The sequence below is a fragment of the Trifolium pratense genome, linkage group LG6, assembly GCF_020283565.1.
Source record: "Trifolium pratense cultivar HEN17-A07 linkage group LG6, ARS_RC_1.1, whole genome shotgun sequence".
NCBI classification, from domain to species: domain Eukaryota; kingdom Viridiplantae; phylum Streptophyta; class Magnoliopsida; order Fabales; family Fabaceae; genus Trifolium; species Trifolium pratense.
This window is the reverse complement of record NC_060064.1, coordinates 24669987-24685872: the sequence shown is the minus strand read 5'-3', so window position 1 is coordinate 24685872 and position 15886 is coordinate 24669987. Positions and strand designations below refer to the sequence as shown.

The 15886-nt window shown below is 31.5% G+C and overlaps 2 protein-coding genes across 3 annotated transcripts; both read right to left on the bottom strand.

The window, feature by feature from the left end:
* Positions 1-276: 276 nt before the first annotated feature.
* LOC123891966 (serine/threonine-protein phosphatase 7 long form homolog) lies at positions 277-3643 on the bottom strand. The gene is made up of 5 exons (XM_045941827.1): positions 3445-3643; positions 3187-3341; positions 1585-2300; positions 1408-1498; positions 277-1311 (listed from the first exon to the last, which is right to left on the bottom strand). Exons 1-5 carry the CDS (start codon positions 3641-3643, stop codon positions 346-348), a joined length of 2127 nt encoding a protein of 708 aa, XP_045797783.1. The 3' UTR covers positions 277-345.
* Positions 3644-4315: 672 nt separating this feature from the next.
* LOC123892471 (omega-3 fatty acid desaturase, chloroplastic-like) lies at positions 4316-7761 on the bottom strand. 2 transcript variants are annotated; one of them, XM_045942252.1, is made up of 8 exons: positions 6927-7758; positions 6713-6802; positions 6295-6361; positions 6113-6205; positions 5683-5868; positions 5509-5589; positions 4840-4977; positions 4316-4743 (listed from the first exon to the last, which is right to left on the bottom strand). In XM_045942252.1, exons 1-8 carry the CDS (start codon positions 7424-7426, stop codon positions 4558-4560), a joined length of 1341 nt encoding a protein of 446 aa, XP_045798208.1. In that variant the 5' UTR covers positions 7427-7758; the 3' UTR covers positions 4316-4557. The 2 variants fall into 2 exon arrangements, with proteins under 2 accessions (XP_045798208.1, XP_045798209.1); XM_045942253.1 differs by lacking the exon at positions 4316-4743 and having other exon boundaries at positions 4954-5086; positions 5485-5589; positions 6927-7761.
* Positions 7762-15886: the final 8125 nt, after the last annotated feature.

Sequence of the window (15886 nt, the reverse complement as noted above, 5' to 3'; positions counted from 1 at the left end):
CAGAATTCCACCATGTGAGGGCAATGGCGGAAATGGCATCTATGCCATGTGAGGGAGATGGCGCAATTCCCATCTAGGCCATTGACTGCCTCGGTCAGCGCAAGAGTGCAGGGGAATTCTGATCTTTGCCAGTTTTTTTTTTTTTTTTTTTGTCTTTTGCTGTTTTTTTTTTTCGTTTTCATTCAAACAAAAAAAAACTCTTTTTTTTTGTTTTTTTTTAAATCTTAAAATTATTATTAAAAAAAACTTAATATAATTTAACACAATAAAATATTATGATACAAACTTAATATATATTGCGAAATATTTTTTATTACAATAGTACTAATAATACAAACTAAAACACTATAGGCATCCACCGGTGCCACAAGGGGGACGAGTACGAGCACGAAGTCCAACTCCAAATATTTCTACATCACCGTCGTCCTCGTTTGGATTATTATCTGGAACTCCAAGAAAATTTATACCTTCATTGCGTGGAGCGGGTTGACCGAAAGCCGACGTTGAACCTTGACCTTGAGTCCACGTTGAGTTTAAATAATTGCCTGATAATTCTGTCCACGGTAAATCTTGAGAGACTTGTTGGGTTTGTTGGGTTTGTTGGGGTTGTGTGAATTCACCAGGTGGAAAATAATTTGAGTAATTCTCATTGAATTGTCGAGTTCCCGGTGATTCGAAGTCGGCGCGGTCGTATCCGAAGAAATTCCGCGTTAGTTGCTGTGGGGTCATAAAGTCGGATTCAGTAAATGACATGGTATGTTGGGTAAATGGTTGTTGTTGTTGGGTGAATGGTGGTGGATCTGGGATACAAGTTTCTTGTTGTTGTTGTTGTTGTTGGGTATATGGGATGTTGGTGTATTGTTGTTGTTGTTGGGTATAGGAATGTGGGCTATTGGCATATTGTGGCGGCATATCAGGACGTGGACGTGGGTCGTTCAAATAATAATTGTCAGAGACATATGGCATGTAGTCTCTTGTATATTGATGCAAATACTCGTTTGAATGCATCAGTGGTACAACATCGGCAAGATCTCCTTGTAGAGCACGAATATTTCGATGATTCCAGTGTTGGATTTCAGCATGAAATTTGGCGGCCCAATCATGAACATTTTTGCGCATGTCTATCTCATGGTAATGTTCCATGATTTGCGCGTCGTCCCTTGCGACATGATTAAGTCCAAATTGTAATCGGACTCTGTCAGTTTGGTGGTACTCAACAATCCCAAAATTAATGAGATATGTGGTTGCCGACCAACATTCTACGTCCACTGGATACAACGTTTGAGAAATATCGTAAGGAGTCCAAATAAACTGCGAGGTTAAAAAATATATATTAGAGATTTAATAGTGTATGAGTTTAGTATAAAAATAATAAAAGAAAGAAGATAATATATATATATATATTACCCCAGATGGCTCTATATGATCAAGCATAATATTAGCGGCAACTAAATTGTGTGCTGGATCTCCTTGATACCTTGTCCCGATAGCAACCCACCTAAAATAATAGATGTTCTTCACAAATAAGTGGCCGAATAAATATATAATTTCATATTTTTATTAATAAAAATAGTATATACTTACTTCAATGCCAATGGTCTATCGAAGGGTGGAGCTCTAACTCTTTCACGTTGAAACATGATTATGCGAGAACGTGCCCATGCTTGAAGAAGTAGGACACATCCAGAAACAGAATTGCCTCTTTTTGATGGAGTTGCCGCGTCACACAAGCCTCTATACAGAGAAGCCAAACAAGCAGAACCCCAACTATAACTCCTTATTGTGGGTATATCTTCCAAGAGCGGCAGATACATAGTATGTATACGGTCGCCAGATTTATCGGGTACTAAAAATTTACCGAAAAAATATAGAAGATACATCCTTAGTTGTTGCATTGCTTGTTCTTCGTTAGGATTGGGTGGCATCGAACTAAGTTGTTCTTTTAGCCATGCTGTCCTAATAGAATATCCATGTTTTCTCTCGGGCGGATTGACTCCCAATAATCGTGGAAACTGTTCCCAAACAGAGTCATTTCTTCCACTAACTGCTTGTCCAGAAATCTGTAGATCAAGTAACATGTTCACATCTTGGAGAGTTATCGTGCACTCTCCGCTAGGTAGCTGAAATGTATGCATATCGGGTCTCCATCTAAGTACCATAGCTGTGATTAAGTGAGCATCAAGCATACACTTTCGGAGTCGCACGACATAACCAAAACCACATTGTTCCAAGAGTGGTATTATTGCATCATTTGGTGGGTCAAATCGGCACTGATTATGCACTTTCAAAGCATTGTTGTCCTACACATAAGTATAAGTATAAAAATAAAACAATTTGTCAATTTATAATTATACATTTATAGTGGAGGAAACTGAGGATCCCCATGAAGGCCGACCAATGGATATTTTTAAAGTAGAGTTGAAAGAAAAAATGTGCGACTGTGGAAAGTTCCAGGCTTTACATTTGCCTTGTTCGCATGTTATTGCTGCTTGTTCTCATGCTAACCTTTCCTATGAACCATTCATTGATGATGTCTACAAAGCTGCCACTGTATTTGCTGTGTATGACAGACCCTTCCCAGCAGTTCGAAACCAGGGTTTGTGGCCTGATTATTTAGGTGACGTTGTTTGCCCCCGCCTCGATATGAAAAGAACTAAGAGAGGACGTCCAAAAAATTCTCGTATTAGAACTGAAATGGACGAGTTCGAAAAAAGAGAGAATCGTTGTGGCTTATGTCGGGTGCCGGGCCATAAGTGTCATGAATGTCCTAATGCAGCCGGACCCTCAAATTAAATGTAATTTTTTTTAATGTAATTTCTTCCGTACGTGTTTCTATTATGTTATCAATAAATTAATATCATATTTTAAATAACACATATTATTGTCCACATTCATACGATATCAAAAAATAAACTAAAATTAGTAAATTTAGGATTACATCATTAATAGAATTACACAAACATAAAACATAAAATATTGACATAATATGAAAAATAAACCAGATACAATAATTTTATATTTTCTTAATCATTTTCAATCATAATAATTTTTATTTTTATAAATTATTATTATTAATTTCTTTTAAAAAAAAAAAAAAAACATTTTTAAGTATGTTTTTTGAATGTAAACGAAAAAAAAAATAGCAAAAGACAAAAAAAAAAAACATAAACTGCAGCAAGGACTGACGCGGACTGACGCGCGCGCTGATCTAGGCCGGTCAATGGCGGATTTCCCGTTTCCGCCATCACCCCTGCATGGCACGTTTCCCATTTCCGCCATCACCCCCTGCATGGCACATTTCCCGTTTCCGCCATGTGCTTTACACTGTTCCGGCAACATTCCTTCCAAAATAGGGGTATTACGCAAAATTTTTTAAAAACAGGGGTATTACTCAAATTTTGAACAAAAACAGGGGTACAGGAGTAAAAAAATCGGAATAGAAACTCTCAAAACATCCACTAAACATGTACAAATGCTCAATCTCAACTAAAGGTTTCTCATAGTAATTAATCCCAGTTAGAACACATCCCAATGACAATGAGGCCATAGCGTCAGAAACTTTAGAAACTTTATTAGCTTCTCGATACACATGAATAATTCTGACATTCCATTTCGCATGAAGCAACCCTCGAATTCTCCGCATCAACTTACACCCACCGACACAACACTACCCACCTCCTCACCATTCAAACACTAAACCACTAACATAGAAGCCATTCTCAACTCTACATTCACAAAGCCTTTGTTCCTACAAAAACACAGGTAATGACAAGTAGTCGCCCAAACAATATTGCAACTTGCAACACCTGTCACACATTCTCATTAGTTTCCAAATTCTTCGAGAACCAAACATTCATTATTTCGTGGTATTTTAGACATCTTGTGTAGAGGATAAAAAATTATCTTCTGATATTCTAGTATTTTAGACATCTTGTGTAGAGAACAAAAAAATATTCTGGTATTTTAGACATCTTGTATAAAAGAAAAAAAATTATCTCATGATAGGAGACAAAAATTTCAATATTTTTGTCCAGTCTTTTGCCTTCTATTTATTCGGTGCTTTATTTTTTTAACAAATCGAATGCACCAGCACAAAGTGACCAAACGGTGAAAAACACATCATTGAAAACATGAAAGTAACAACGCATAAACAACAAACTTATGTTTGGTCTATTCATAAAAGAACCAAACAAAAAAGTTTTAAAAAACGTGTTTTAATAAGTGTGACTACAGTTGACAAAAAAAAAAAGTGTGACTACATATTTTTAACAAACTTTTGAAAGCAATAGTTAAAAATACATTGACAAATTATATATTCAAAATTAGTATCACATTGAACCAAAGTGCTTTAATTTTAGCAAATAAATAACTAACTTAATCATAATTCATGATATCACTTCCTTCATGAAGAATAATCAATTTACAAAAATCACTTGTTAGGAAGGATAATCTTATTCCCTAAACACTCTTTTAATCTCCACCAATCACCTTTTTTAATGAAGTGGATTCTAATAATGTGTACTAACTTTATAAGTTCAAAATTGAAGAACTTAAATTTCATTTTGATTTGGCAGAGCCACTAATTTTAGGATCTGTTTGGTAGTAAACAACATCTCCAGTGTCACTAACATAATGATCTTTCTTCAAGCTCCTTATAAACTCTCCAATAAGGTGAAGAGGAAGAGGAGCTGATTTCTTTGGCTCTTTGTAATAATCTCCAAACACTGGCCTAGCTGCCTTAGTCTGCAAGCAAAGTAAAAAAGATTCAAACTCTTGAAACAAGAAACAAATTATAGTACTATGTATCCATTGTTTGACTTAAAGTTGAGAGAAACTCACAGCTTCTACTAAGTGATAGTGTGGAATTTGAGGGAAAAGGTGATGAACGACATGAGTTCCAATGTCGTGGTGAATGTTGTTAATCCATCCGTAATCGCGATCAAGAGTAGTAAGCCCACCTCTAAGATAGCTCCATTCCTATTCAATATTAGGAAGATTATTAAATATGTAAGCTAAAACCGGATTACGAAAACATCCACAAGTCAAAAAACATAGCAGTCGCTCAGTCAGTGTAGTCATAGTTCGACTATTGGATCAAAGTACAATTTAGATCTAACGATCGAGATTTGACTGAATGGACACATCAATAAACCAAAAAGCATAGTAGCCGTCCAATCAGTGCAATAATATCTAACTTATTAGATCAAGGTACAATCTCAATCCAACGGTTATCATTTGATTAAATAGACATGTCAAGAAACCAAAAAGAATAGCAAGCATCCAACCAAAACAATCATATCTCACCCATTGGATCAATGTACAATCTCAATCCATCTATCGAGATTTGACTGAATAGACACGTCAACAAACCAAAATGCACAGCAATCAATACAATCATATCTCACCTATTGGATCACTATTCACTATACAATATTGATCCAACGGTACATATTTGACTGAACAGACTAAACTACTACAGAGGATCTAAGTCGGAGAATATAAAGGTACCTTTCCACGATACCATGGTAATTTGTCTTCATGACCATGATGGTGCAAGTAAGTCACCAAATCCAACCACATCACATTAATCTTCAATTCAAAGCAAAGTCAAATTAGAACATCATTCATAATAGATTCAAAAAGTAAAACCATGGAAACTAAAGAAAATGAGATGAAACTTACAATATAAGGAATTCCATAAAGCATGAGTAATTTAATTGGACCCATTGCAAATCCCAATCCCACAAGTACACCCGCCATAGCAAACCAACAAGCTGTAGAAGTGATTACATCCTTTTTCTCATTTGGAACAAACAAGTCACTGTTGGGATTGAAGTGAGAACCAGTCTTCCCAGGACTCCTGGCCCACTGAATTAAAAGAACAACAGTTAAGTCAATTCCTCTACCAAGACTAATTCATATAGAAATTATGGTCAAAACTTGTAGGCACAAATAAATAGAGTTTAATTGAGATGCACAATCAGCGAAAAATAATTTTACACTGACATCTAACGAGAACTTATGATGTTGTCACGTAAGTTCACTTTGGAACGGCAGTATAAAAATAACCACAAAACGGTGTATTTTGCATTTTCTCCGATAAATAACTTACAAGGTACACAGGATATGCAAGCAATGGAAAAGGGGATGTAAATCTTAAAGAACGTGTCACGTTGTCCAAGCTCTTAAATATTTTTTCTGTCAACTGCAAAATTAGCAAATAAACTTCTTATATTAGAATTTTGCTGAAAATTGTTCTTAAAACTGAAGAACAAAAAATTGTTATCATCTTACTGGATGCCAAGATTCATCATTTTCAACATGACCATGATGTTGGTGATGAGTTCTATGACTGATTCGCCTGTATAATCAAGGTAAAATATATTAGTTTCAAATGTCTAATATATAAAAAATAATTACATATGAACAACAGGTAGACGAGCAACACTAAACCCTATTGTATAGCAAAACTCAATCTTTGAAAAACTACATTCATAGGCCTAGACGACACAACTTTACTATGCATGACCTTTTGAACTTTTTTTAAAAGGTTTACAGCCTCTGGTGCTAGAAAGACAAAAGTGTCGAATGCAAACGATATAAAAACGTGTTGATTGTCGGAGCATGTTTTCTCATGTTTGGCCATTTTGAAACTATTATGAACCAGAAAAAATGAGAATCATAGTTTTATATCATAAGAAAATTAACATACCATCCATGATAAGGAACAAGAATTGAAGAATGTAACAAATGTCCAACAACACTGTTAAGTTTAGGATCACTTGAAAAACTTCCATGACCACTGAAAATTCGAAAACAACAATCAAAAGTCAAACAAAGACACAATTTTGAAATCAACCAAAAAGTCAACCATAGCATAAAAAATTGAATTAGAACTAAAAAACAAAACTTGTAAAAATATTTACCAATCATGACCAAGAACAAAAAGTGCCCAAAACATGGTTCCTTGAGCAGCCCAATAAAGAGGCCAAACAATCCAATTGTTAAGATAAGCAGCAGCAGCAGCTAATCCAAAAACAATAACAACATCTCTCAAAACATAACTCATTGACTTCCATGAATCTTTCACCCAACAATGTTTTGGAATTGCTGCTCTTATATCAGCTAATGTAAATGGTGGTGGTGAACCAGGGTCAAACTGTGGAAGTTCCTGTTCTTGTTCTTGTTCTGGTTCTTGTTGAATTGAGTCAACTCTCAAAGGAGTACTTACATTCAAACCCCATTTTGTTTTCTCCTTAAAATCGAAACTTTTTGGTTGAAATTGTAATTTGAGATCTTTTACTCCTTTGTTTGTGCCTAAAAATTGAATCTTTGAGTTGTTGGAAACAACAAAACCTGTTCTTGGTTTTGGAAATATTGGAGCAAGTGGCTTTAATCCACATTCTGATAAAACCCAAGTTGCCATAGAAGATTAACAGAAAGATATGAGAACCAAAAGCAAAATATCTTGGTTTATATATTCAAAAAATTGGGAAAAAAAAAATGATTTTGAGAAATTGAACAATTGGGTTTGTTATATTTGCTTCAACTTTCAAGAACACCAACAACTTCACTTAATTGTGACCCTTTTGAATTGTGTGAGTTGGGTTGATGAAAGTTTATAGCTTTAAGAGAAGAAGAGTGTGTTTGGGATTTGATGAGTTATGGGTTTTGGGATTTGTAAATGAGGCTCTTAAATAGTGTTTGGTAGTGAAGGGGTTTGTGAAGTTTGGTGTGGGGGTGGAATTAGTGATTATGCGTGTAAGTAAGAGACACCATTATTATTCTATGACCAAAACCAAACCGTGTTTACTTTTACTATGAAATAAGAATTTAAAAATATATACACCGTCGATGTAAAGTTATTTTACACATGCGTTAAATAATATACCGACATATCATGTATGGTCATTAAAAACACATAATGTGTCATATTTATTAAATGATGTGACAACGCGTTATTGAATATATGTATAAAAAAAATTTACACCGATAGTGCACAACTATTAAACTCATGAAATAAACAAAAAAAAATGTGGAATGGAATTTAAATTTTCTTTACTTTATTCATGCCGTGTATTTGACTTATCATGGTAGTGGAATGATTATTTTTTAATAATATAGTACTATACTATTTCTTTTTTTAATGCATCTAATTTTTATTTTTTCTATCATTATTATATAGTTGTTTGTTGTTGATTTGATGGCGGCATAAAGTTAAAGATGGGGTAATTGGATTGGATATATGGGAAAAATGAAGAAATTTGATTCATTGATGGGTCGGTGTGGAATTAGTTGTTTTTCATTCATTAGAAAAAATGGTCTTGCTAACAAGTTTTTTCAGGACATTCTTTAAACATTCTTTTTAAGAAACAAATTATTTAAAAAGTAAAATGATTTCATATATATTTTCATAATTTTCTTTCAAAAAATTATTATTTAAGATATTTAAATAGTGCTTCAAGGACACTAGTTAGTATTTTTCTTTAAAAAAAACATGGACAAACCAATGGAAATAAGTCAATGTCATGTTGGTCTCTAAAAATAGGGTGAGGATCCTCTCCCATGAGAATTTTACCGGAGGAAAGCCAGTGTTAATCAATACCGTCCATTCCTTTTTTAATACTTGGCTGCAAACAAAAAGCATCCTGCATCCAATGGTCCAGATTTCAAGACACATTTTTTAACCGGGGAGGATCTATTCTCCTGGATTTTGTAAAATTCTTATTCATTATAATAATATTGATGACTTGTGCACCATGAAACACTTGATAAATGCTTTCATGAAAGACAAAGTGCTATCAATAAATATATTGTACTCTCATATGGTCACTATTATAAAAAAAAAATCCACCGATTGATTGAAAAATTAATATTTTTTATCTATAATATAGTTTAAATGTACATTGACTTTCTAAAAAATCTAAAAAATAATTTTTACTTATAATAGTAATCGAAGTCGGTACGCTAATAAAAATATTTTCTGTTAAAATTTAGACTAAAATATATTTTCCGATAAAGGTAACAGATTCTTAAAAGTTTTGTTGTATTGGGTGTGAACCGGAAAGTCAATTGCGCAGCCACCCATGTGTGCCTCATGTCATCTTGAGGTTGTTGTCATATATTTATTTATGTTATTTTCTTCTTCTTCTTGTTGTTATTCACATTTTGTCACCGGCCTACTATATATATGGTCGGAATCACAGCACAACAAGTGAAAAATTGTAGCTAGAGTTCGTTTGGAATAACTTATTTTTGAGTTTATGCAAATAGTTTATGTAATATAAATTAGGTTTATGCAAATAGTGAAAATCGAATTTGTATAAGCTATTTTATCATAAATTATAGTTTGACAAACTTATAATAATACATAAAAATTACATAAGCTCAAAAATAAATTAATTCAAACGGACTAGTTATTAATCTTTCCATTCCTTAATTTTTGAATGTTCGATTTATTTTTAATAACACATTCAAAAAGAAAATATCATTTGATCAATAGAAATTATATTTATATTTAAGGTTAATTTGTATTTTTGGTGCCATAATTTTTAAAATAACAATTTTGACTTTTAGTTTTAACTCTTTTTGCAAATATCTAGCATCTTACTAATTTTGATCAAACCAACGGATATGTGAATACTAATTGTAGTGACTAACATGGCACATTGCATGTTATGCCAACTTATAATTAAAAAAAAAAATTGATTTTAAATTTTCTTTCATTTTAAATTTTTATATTAATTGATTTTATTTATTAGCCGACATAAAATGCTTATGTGGCATGTAGGTCATTTAACTTAATGTCTACGTAAATGTTGATTTGGTCAAAATGAGTGGATGGCCAATCATTTGTAAAATTGGCTAAAATTGTTATTTTAAAAGTTATGAGGTCAAAATCGGATTGGGATCATCTCTTTTTTTTTCTCCAAATCTCTCTCCTTTTTCATTTCTGTGAGTGTGAAGAGAGGGAAATTAAAAATAAAAATAAACAAGTGATGATGAGAGAGTAAAACACATTAAAAAAAAACATATAGTATCCAAATCCGTCAAAATTATAAGTTTGTGAAAGTTAGTGACTAGAAGTCGAAAATGCTAAAACACATGAGAAATTCACCTCTTTATGTGGAACCTACTTTTAAAATGAGAAACTCATGTTAATTTCAACCAATTAGAGCGTGCATTAATAGTTATGCGTGCGTAAATTTCATCTCAATTGACAATGCCAATAATGATAGTCGGACACCTTCGTCATAATTTAAACTTGAGATTTTGCAATTTCATGTGTGATTTCATCGGTGTTTGACGCTTCACCTATGAATATAAGATTTGTGTGTGTGTTTGTTAACTCTAGGTGAAGAGATCATAATATTTCGAGGTAATTAATTAAGTAAAGTTTTACCAATAAATTGTTTAATCTATAAATTGAACTCGAATTTTTCTAAACAATATATTATTTAGTGAAATTCATTAACTACTTGAAGCTGATATTTTAATTAAGATAATTAATTTTTTTAACTGTCTTCGTTTAGTGGAAAGATTTATTATTTGCAGGCTTAACTTAATTGATTGAACCAGTTTTTTGTAAGAGGAACTGTTCAACAGTTTATACTTTATATACTAGTAGTAGGCAGGTTTTACAAATTGTCTAGGAAAGAGTCAAACTCATATTTGAAGGGAATCTATATATTTTGGATATTATTCCATGACTTGACCATGTAAACTCCTAGTCGTACTAAATAAGTTCATGTTCAAATAACTTTATTAAAATTAAAATATGTAATCTATTGTCAATGAATTTTAACCATCAGATTAATTACAAAAATAGTTTGCTCAAAAAGAAAGCCATATAATAATTATGATTTGTTGACAATGTAATTTTCTTTTACATAATAGTACATTAAAATTAATCTCTTCAAATATTTAATTGCCAAATCCAATAGAATCAATAGGCATTGATTAAGGTATCTACTACTACTAATATAATAATAATAATAATAATAAGGTTGATTACTTCTGAGTTTTCTAAATTATCCTTATCAATTTATCGTTAGTTGGTTCGGTGATGATTGACGCTGAACTTGATAGGAATGACTAGGGTTCGATTTCTCGCAACTGCGATCGGGAGAGAGTTGGAACCACTTGATGTTAGAACTGACCGCTGAACCAAATTAAACGAGTGGTGAAAGAAAAAAAAATATCCTTAATCAAATCATCAAATTAATAGAGTTATAATTATTTTAATTATTTTTTATTTCAAAATATGTGATAATTTTATCAAAATAACTCAACTAGATTTAGATTTACTATTTTTGTTCCACTAAACAAGAAAAAAAACTTATCCTTATTTAAATTTTTCTCAATTTTAACAACAAACAACATCTTTTTATTTTTTACTCAATTTTTTACTCTTTATTTTCCGGACAAGTGCGCATCCAAATCATAATCCTCACCTCCTGTTGTTGTAGCGAGTTTTAGGATGGAGTCGAAAACACGCACAGACTCAAGAACTTTTGTTTGGGCACTCAGACAAGCAGACATGTATCGAACTAAACATTAGTTGTATCATTCACATCAGTAGCTACATCGGTATCCTTAATAGGCATGGTAATGGGGCGGGGCGGGGACGAGTTTTGTCCTCCCCAAACTCAAACCCATAAAGTTCGGGTTTCCCCAAACCCATGTCAAATTCTAGCGGGGATAAAAATGATAAACCCAAACTCATACCCAACGGGAATCGGGTATCCCCATTACACCTCTTTCCACATAAGAAATGTTAAAATCATGATTAATAGTCATAAAATTTTCTTAAACATGTTAGTAATAAATTAGGACATAAAAATGGGATTTTTATCACTTATATACAGAGTGACTCGCGTCATAGATCCAGAGGGATGTTGTGACTCGATTCACAGCAAGTTTTTTGCCAAAATGTTGTCATGAATCGAGTCGTGGTAGGAGAAAATCAATTTTTCATTCCTGATGCATGACTCGATTCAAAGAGATGTGTGAGTCATGACAGTAGAAATCTGGTTTTTCTGCATTTTTAAGTGACTTTCAATCATAATCATAATTTAACACATTCATGAGCTTGGAGTAGAGGTAGCTCATCATACACGAATTCTTTAATGCACTAGAATATTTGCATAATAATTAAGGATAAACTAGATTATCATGCATAGTCATTGTTCTCCAAAATCAGTAATCGATGAACAATGAAATATAAAATGGTCCCTATTACTCCAAATTATCAATCATACTTAAATTAAACATTTAAACTCTTAAATTATCAATTAAACATTTAATCCTTTGTTTCTTCAATACCCAACTAACAACTTCCTTCAAGCTTCAACCTTATGACTTAATCCAATAGTGCTTAAAGGACACTTCCACAAAAAATAATGAGATTTTGCATTTGTATATTGATTTGATACTCAAAAAATTGATCTTGATTATCCATTGTTTTTTTAGAAAATCTACCAACAGAAAAGAAAAGATTAATAAAGCATCACGCAAAAAAAAAAAAAGTTCCAAAAACTATAATTATGCACATCAATGGAACGGATGCCACAAGGCTTTATTTGAAAGACATTAATCGAAAAAATACTTTCACAAGTAAGTATAAAGGTGTTCTATGTAGGCCGTGGGGAAGATAATCGGTGGAAATCCAAGATTCATTTGCAAAAAAAATAGTGGCTTGATAATTTTGATACTGTATGACAAACCACTACAGTATATAGGAAAAAGGTTGACGAGTTTGAAAGAAAGAAATTATTTGAATCTACAACGTGGGATAATTTTAATATTAATCAATTATGTAAGGAACATGATAATAACTAGGATGATCATAGTTATTACCTTATTCCTTACATGATTAATTGATAATAAAATCATCCCACGATACAGATTCTAATAATTTCCTTCTTTCAAATTCGTCAACTTTTTTCCTATACGCCATAGTGGCTTGTAACACGGTATCAAAATTACCAAGCCACTCTTTTTTTGCAGGATCTTGAATTTCGGCAGATTATCTTTCACATTGCCTACATGGAACACATTTGTACTTACTTGTTAGAGTTTTTTTTCCAATTAATGTCTTTCAAATAAAGTCTTATGCCTTCCGTTACAGTGATGCATATAATTATAGTTTTTGAAAGTTTTTCTTTTTTGTGGTGTGATGCTTTAATTATTTTTTTACGTTGGTTGATTTTCTCTCAACCATTTTTAATATCTAATCAAAGAAAAAGCAATGGATAATCCAAATCAAATTTTTGGGTATCAATACAAACACAAAATCTTATTAATTCCCGTAACTCAAATATTACTACTACTGCTAATAATAATAATAATAATAATAATAATAATAATAATAATCTATAACAATATATAAAGGGGATAAGGGAGTTTGGGCTGGATTTTTTTTGGTCCATTTTGCCCTTAACTTCCTTTATGATTTTTTCATTATTCCATAATTGCCCTTAACTTCCTCTTTTTTTTTTTATTTTATGGTTTTTTCATCTATATCTATTCTATACTATATCTATAACAATATATAATCTATAACAATATATAAAGGGGATAAGGGAGTTTGGGCTGGATTTTTTTTGGTCCATTTTGCCCTTAACTTCCTTTATGGTTTTTTCATTATTCCATAATTGCCCTTAACTTCCTCTCTTTTTTTTTATGGTTTTTTCATCTATATATACTATAATATATAAAAAGAATACATGAGTTTTGGGGTATAATTTTCATAATACCAACATTACCCTTGCTTTTTTTAGTAGCAACAAAAATCTTTTATTAACAAACTCACCATAACATAAGGCGTATCTTTTTTTTTTTGGTACATAAGTTAGACACAGGCAGGCGCGTTCCGCGCCTGCCTGACCCGCTAGTAATAATAATAATAATAATAATAATAATAATAATAATAATAATAATAATAATAATAATAATAATATGTTCTGAAAATTTAAGCTATATACATTTGACTTTTTTATTCTCTTATGTTTTTAGATCAGAGTGCATAATTTTGTTAGAGTAGAGATGATATTCATTTCAATTGAAAAAACTGATAAACACAAATATTTAAAGGATTTAATTGATATGCACCGACGGTGTAAAATAATTTTACACTGTCAACCAATATCAACCATATTTTTCGCCGCATCACCCCACTTTCTTGAGATGACATGATAAAATGATGGTTATTTATCGTGTAAAACTATTTTACACCGTCAATGTATATCAATTAAACTCATATTTAAAATAACAATTAAACAATTCAAAGCAAAAACTTATACATCGATCTCTTCCAAAGATCAATTTCTCTTAGCAAAACCCTTAAGGTGTGTGTGAAACATAAAAAAACTAGAGTCACTATATTCAATGTATAGCACGTACCTTTTTTGAACCCAAAAAAAATTGGAGGAAATTACTTTCTTTCTCTCTAACAATCAAAATCTTTGAGGTTGACTTCAAAGGGTGTTGAATAATGAAAGGGTTCAAGAAATTAACAAAAATTTAAAAGAATTGACGAGAAAAAATTAAGACATATGGATTTTTTGTTTTTTTTTAAGCAAAAGAAGAAGACATATGGATTTACTTCAGAGCTATCCACCACTATATATAAAACCTACGGTGGCAATTTAAGGGAAAAAATTAAACAATAAATATAATACATTTAATACATTTGACTAGTCAAGAATTAAAAAAAAAAAAAAAAACTTCAAAGTCAAGTGTATTTAGTCAATAATTTAGACATAATACATTTGACCATTTTTATAAAAAAAAAACGCTTATATTTTATTAGAGAAAAAAGAATATGCACCGACAGTGTAAAATAATTTTACACTATCAACCAATACCAACCATATTTTCCGCCACATCACCCCACTTTCTTATTGGTTGTCAGTGTAAAATTAATTTACACTGACAGTGTGTAGTCTTTAAACTCATTTTATTAGTTCATAATTTTATTAGTTTTTTTTCGTTAAGTCAAGAGTATTAAAAATGTACTAATTTCTAATATTTGTTTTTATATACTAGCGGGTCAGGTGACTGCCTGTGTCTAGCTTATGTTCCAAAAAAAGACATGTCTTATGTTTTGGTAAATTTGTTAATAAAAGATTTTTGTTGCTAAAAAAAATGTGTCTTAAGTTAATTATGGTAAGTTTGTTATTGATATATTTTTGTTAAACTCAAATCATATATTGTTAAAATATTCAATGGCTTGGATTTATGAGTGGATAACTTTTCTACCAACTACTTTGTTAATTTATACTTATTTATGAATGAACCCTTGGACTATTATAATCCTTAGCTCGAAACTCGGTTCGAGTTTGACACGAACTTTTTTTTTAGCTCGAATTCGGCTAGTTCAAAGTTCACGAACAGTTCAGTTCATTTTCAGCTCGAATTCAACACAATTTTTCCTAGCTAGGTTGAATTAGTCGAGCTAAGTCAAAAATTCGCGAACAACTCTATTTGACTTATTGGATCTAAATCACATAATTTAAAATTAAAAAATTTTAAACTCCATTTTAACAAATGTTTAATGAAAAATTTCACTAAACTTGATGAGGAAAGTGTTAAGCTTATAATAATTAATGTTAAGTATATTGTTGCTTTTATATACATGATAGTTCTCAATTATTCACAAATATGTCTGATCATGATATGTGACTTTTTGTTTCACTATTTACATACATAACTTCGTTATTGTTGTTTTATACAATTTGTTTTATCATAATTTCTCTCTTTGTAGGCTAAATATTCTTTAATATAATATATACAATCGAGATAGTTCATAAACCAAACGAGTTGAACTATATATAGTTTATGTTCGGCTCATTTATATAACGAATTTTATTTTTAACTCAAGTTC

Excerpts from the sequence above, each read along its gene's own strand:
- LOC123891966 (XM_045941827.1), bottom strand. The coding sequence starts at position 3,643 with ATGCGGAGAATTCGAGGGTTGCTTCATGCGAAATGGAATGTCAGAATT. Across the intron at positions 3,342-3,444 it reads GTTTAGTGGATGTTTTGAGA|GAATGTTGCCGGAACAGTGT; the intron begins GTTTCTATTCCG and ends CTATTTTGGAAG. Across the intron at positions 1,499-1,584 it reads GATAGACCATTGGCATTGAA|GTGGGTTGCTATCGGGACAA; the intron begins GTAAGTATATAC and ends CTATTATTTTAG.
- LOC123892471 (XM_045942252.1), bottom strand. The coding sequence starts at position 7,426 with ATGGCAACTTGGGTTTTATCAGAATGTGGATTAAAGCCACTTGCTCCA. Across the intron at positions 6,206-6,294 it reads ATGATGAATCTTGGCATCCA|TTGACAGAAAAAATATTTAA; the intron begins GTAAGATGATAA and ends CTAATTTTGCAG. Across the intron at positions 4,978-5,508 it reads TACCATGGTATCGTGGAAAG|GAATGGAGCTATCTTAGAGG; the intron begins GTACCTTTATAT and ends AATATTGAATAG.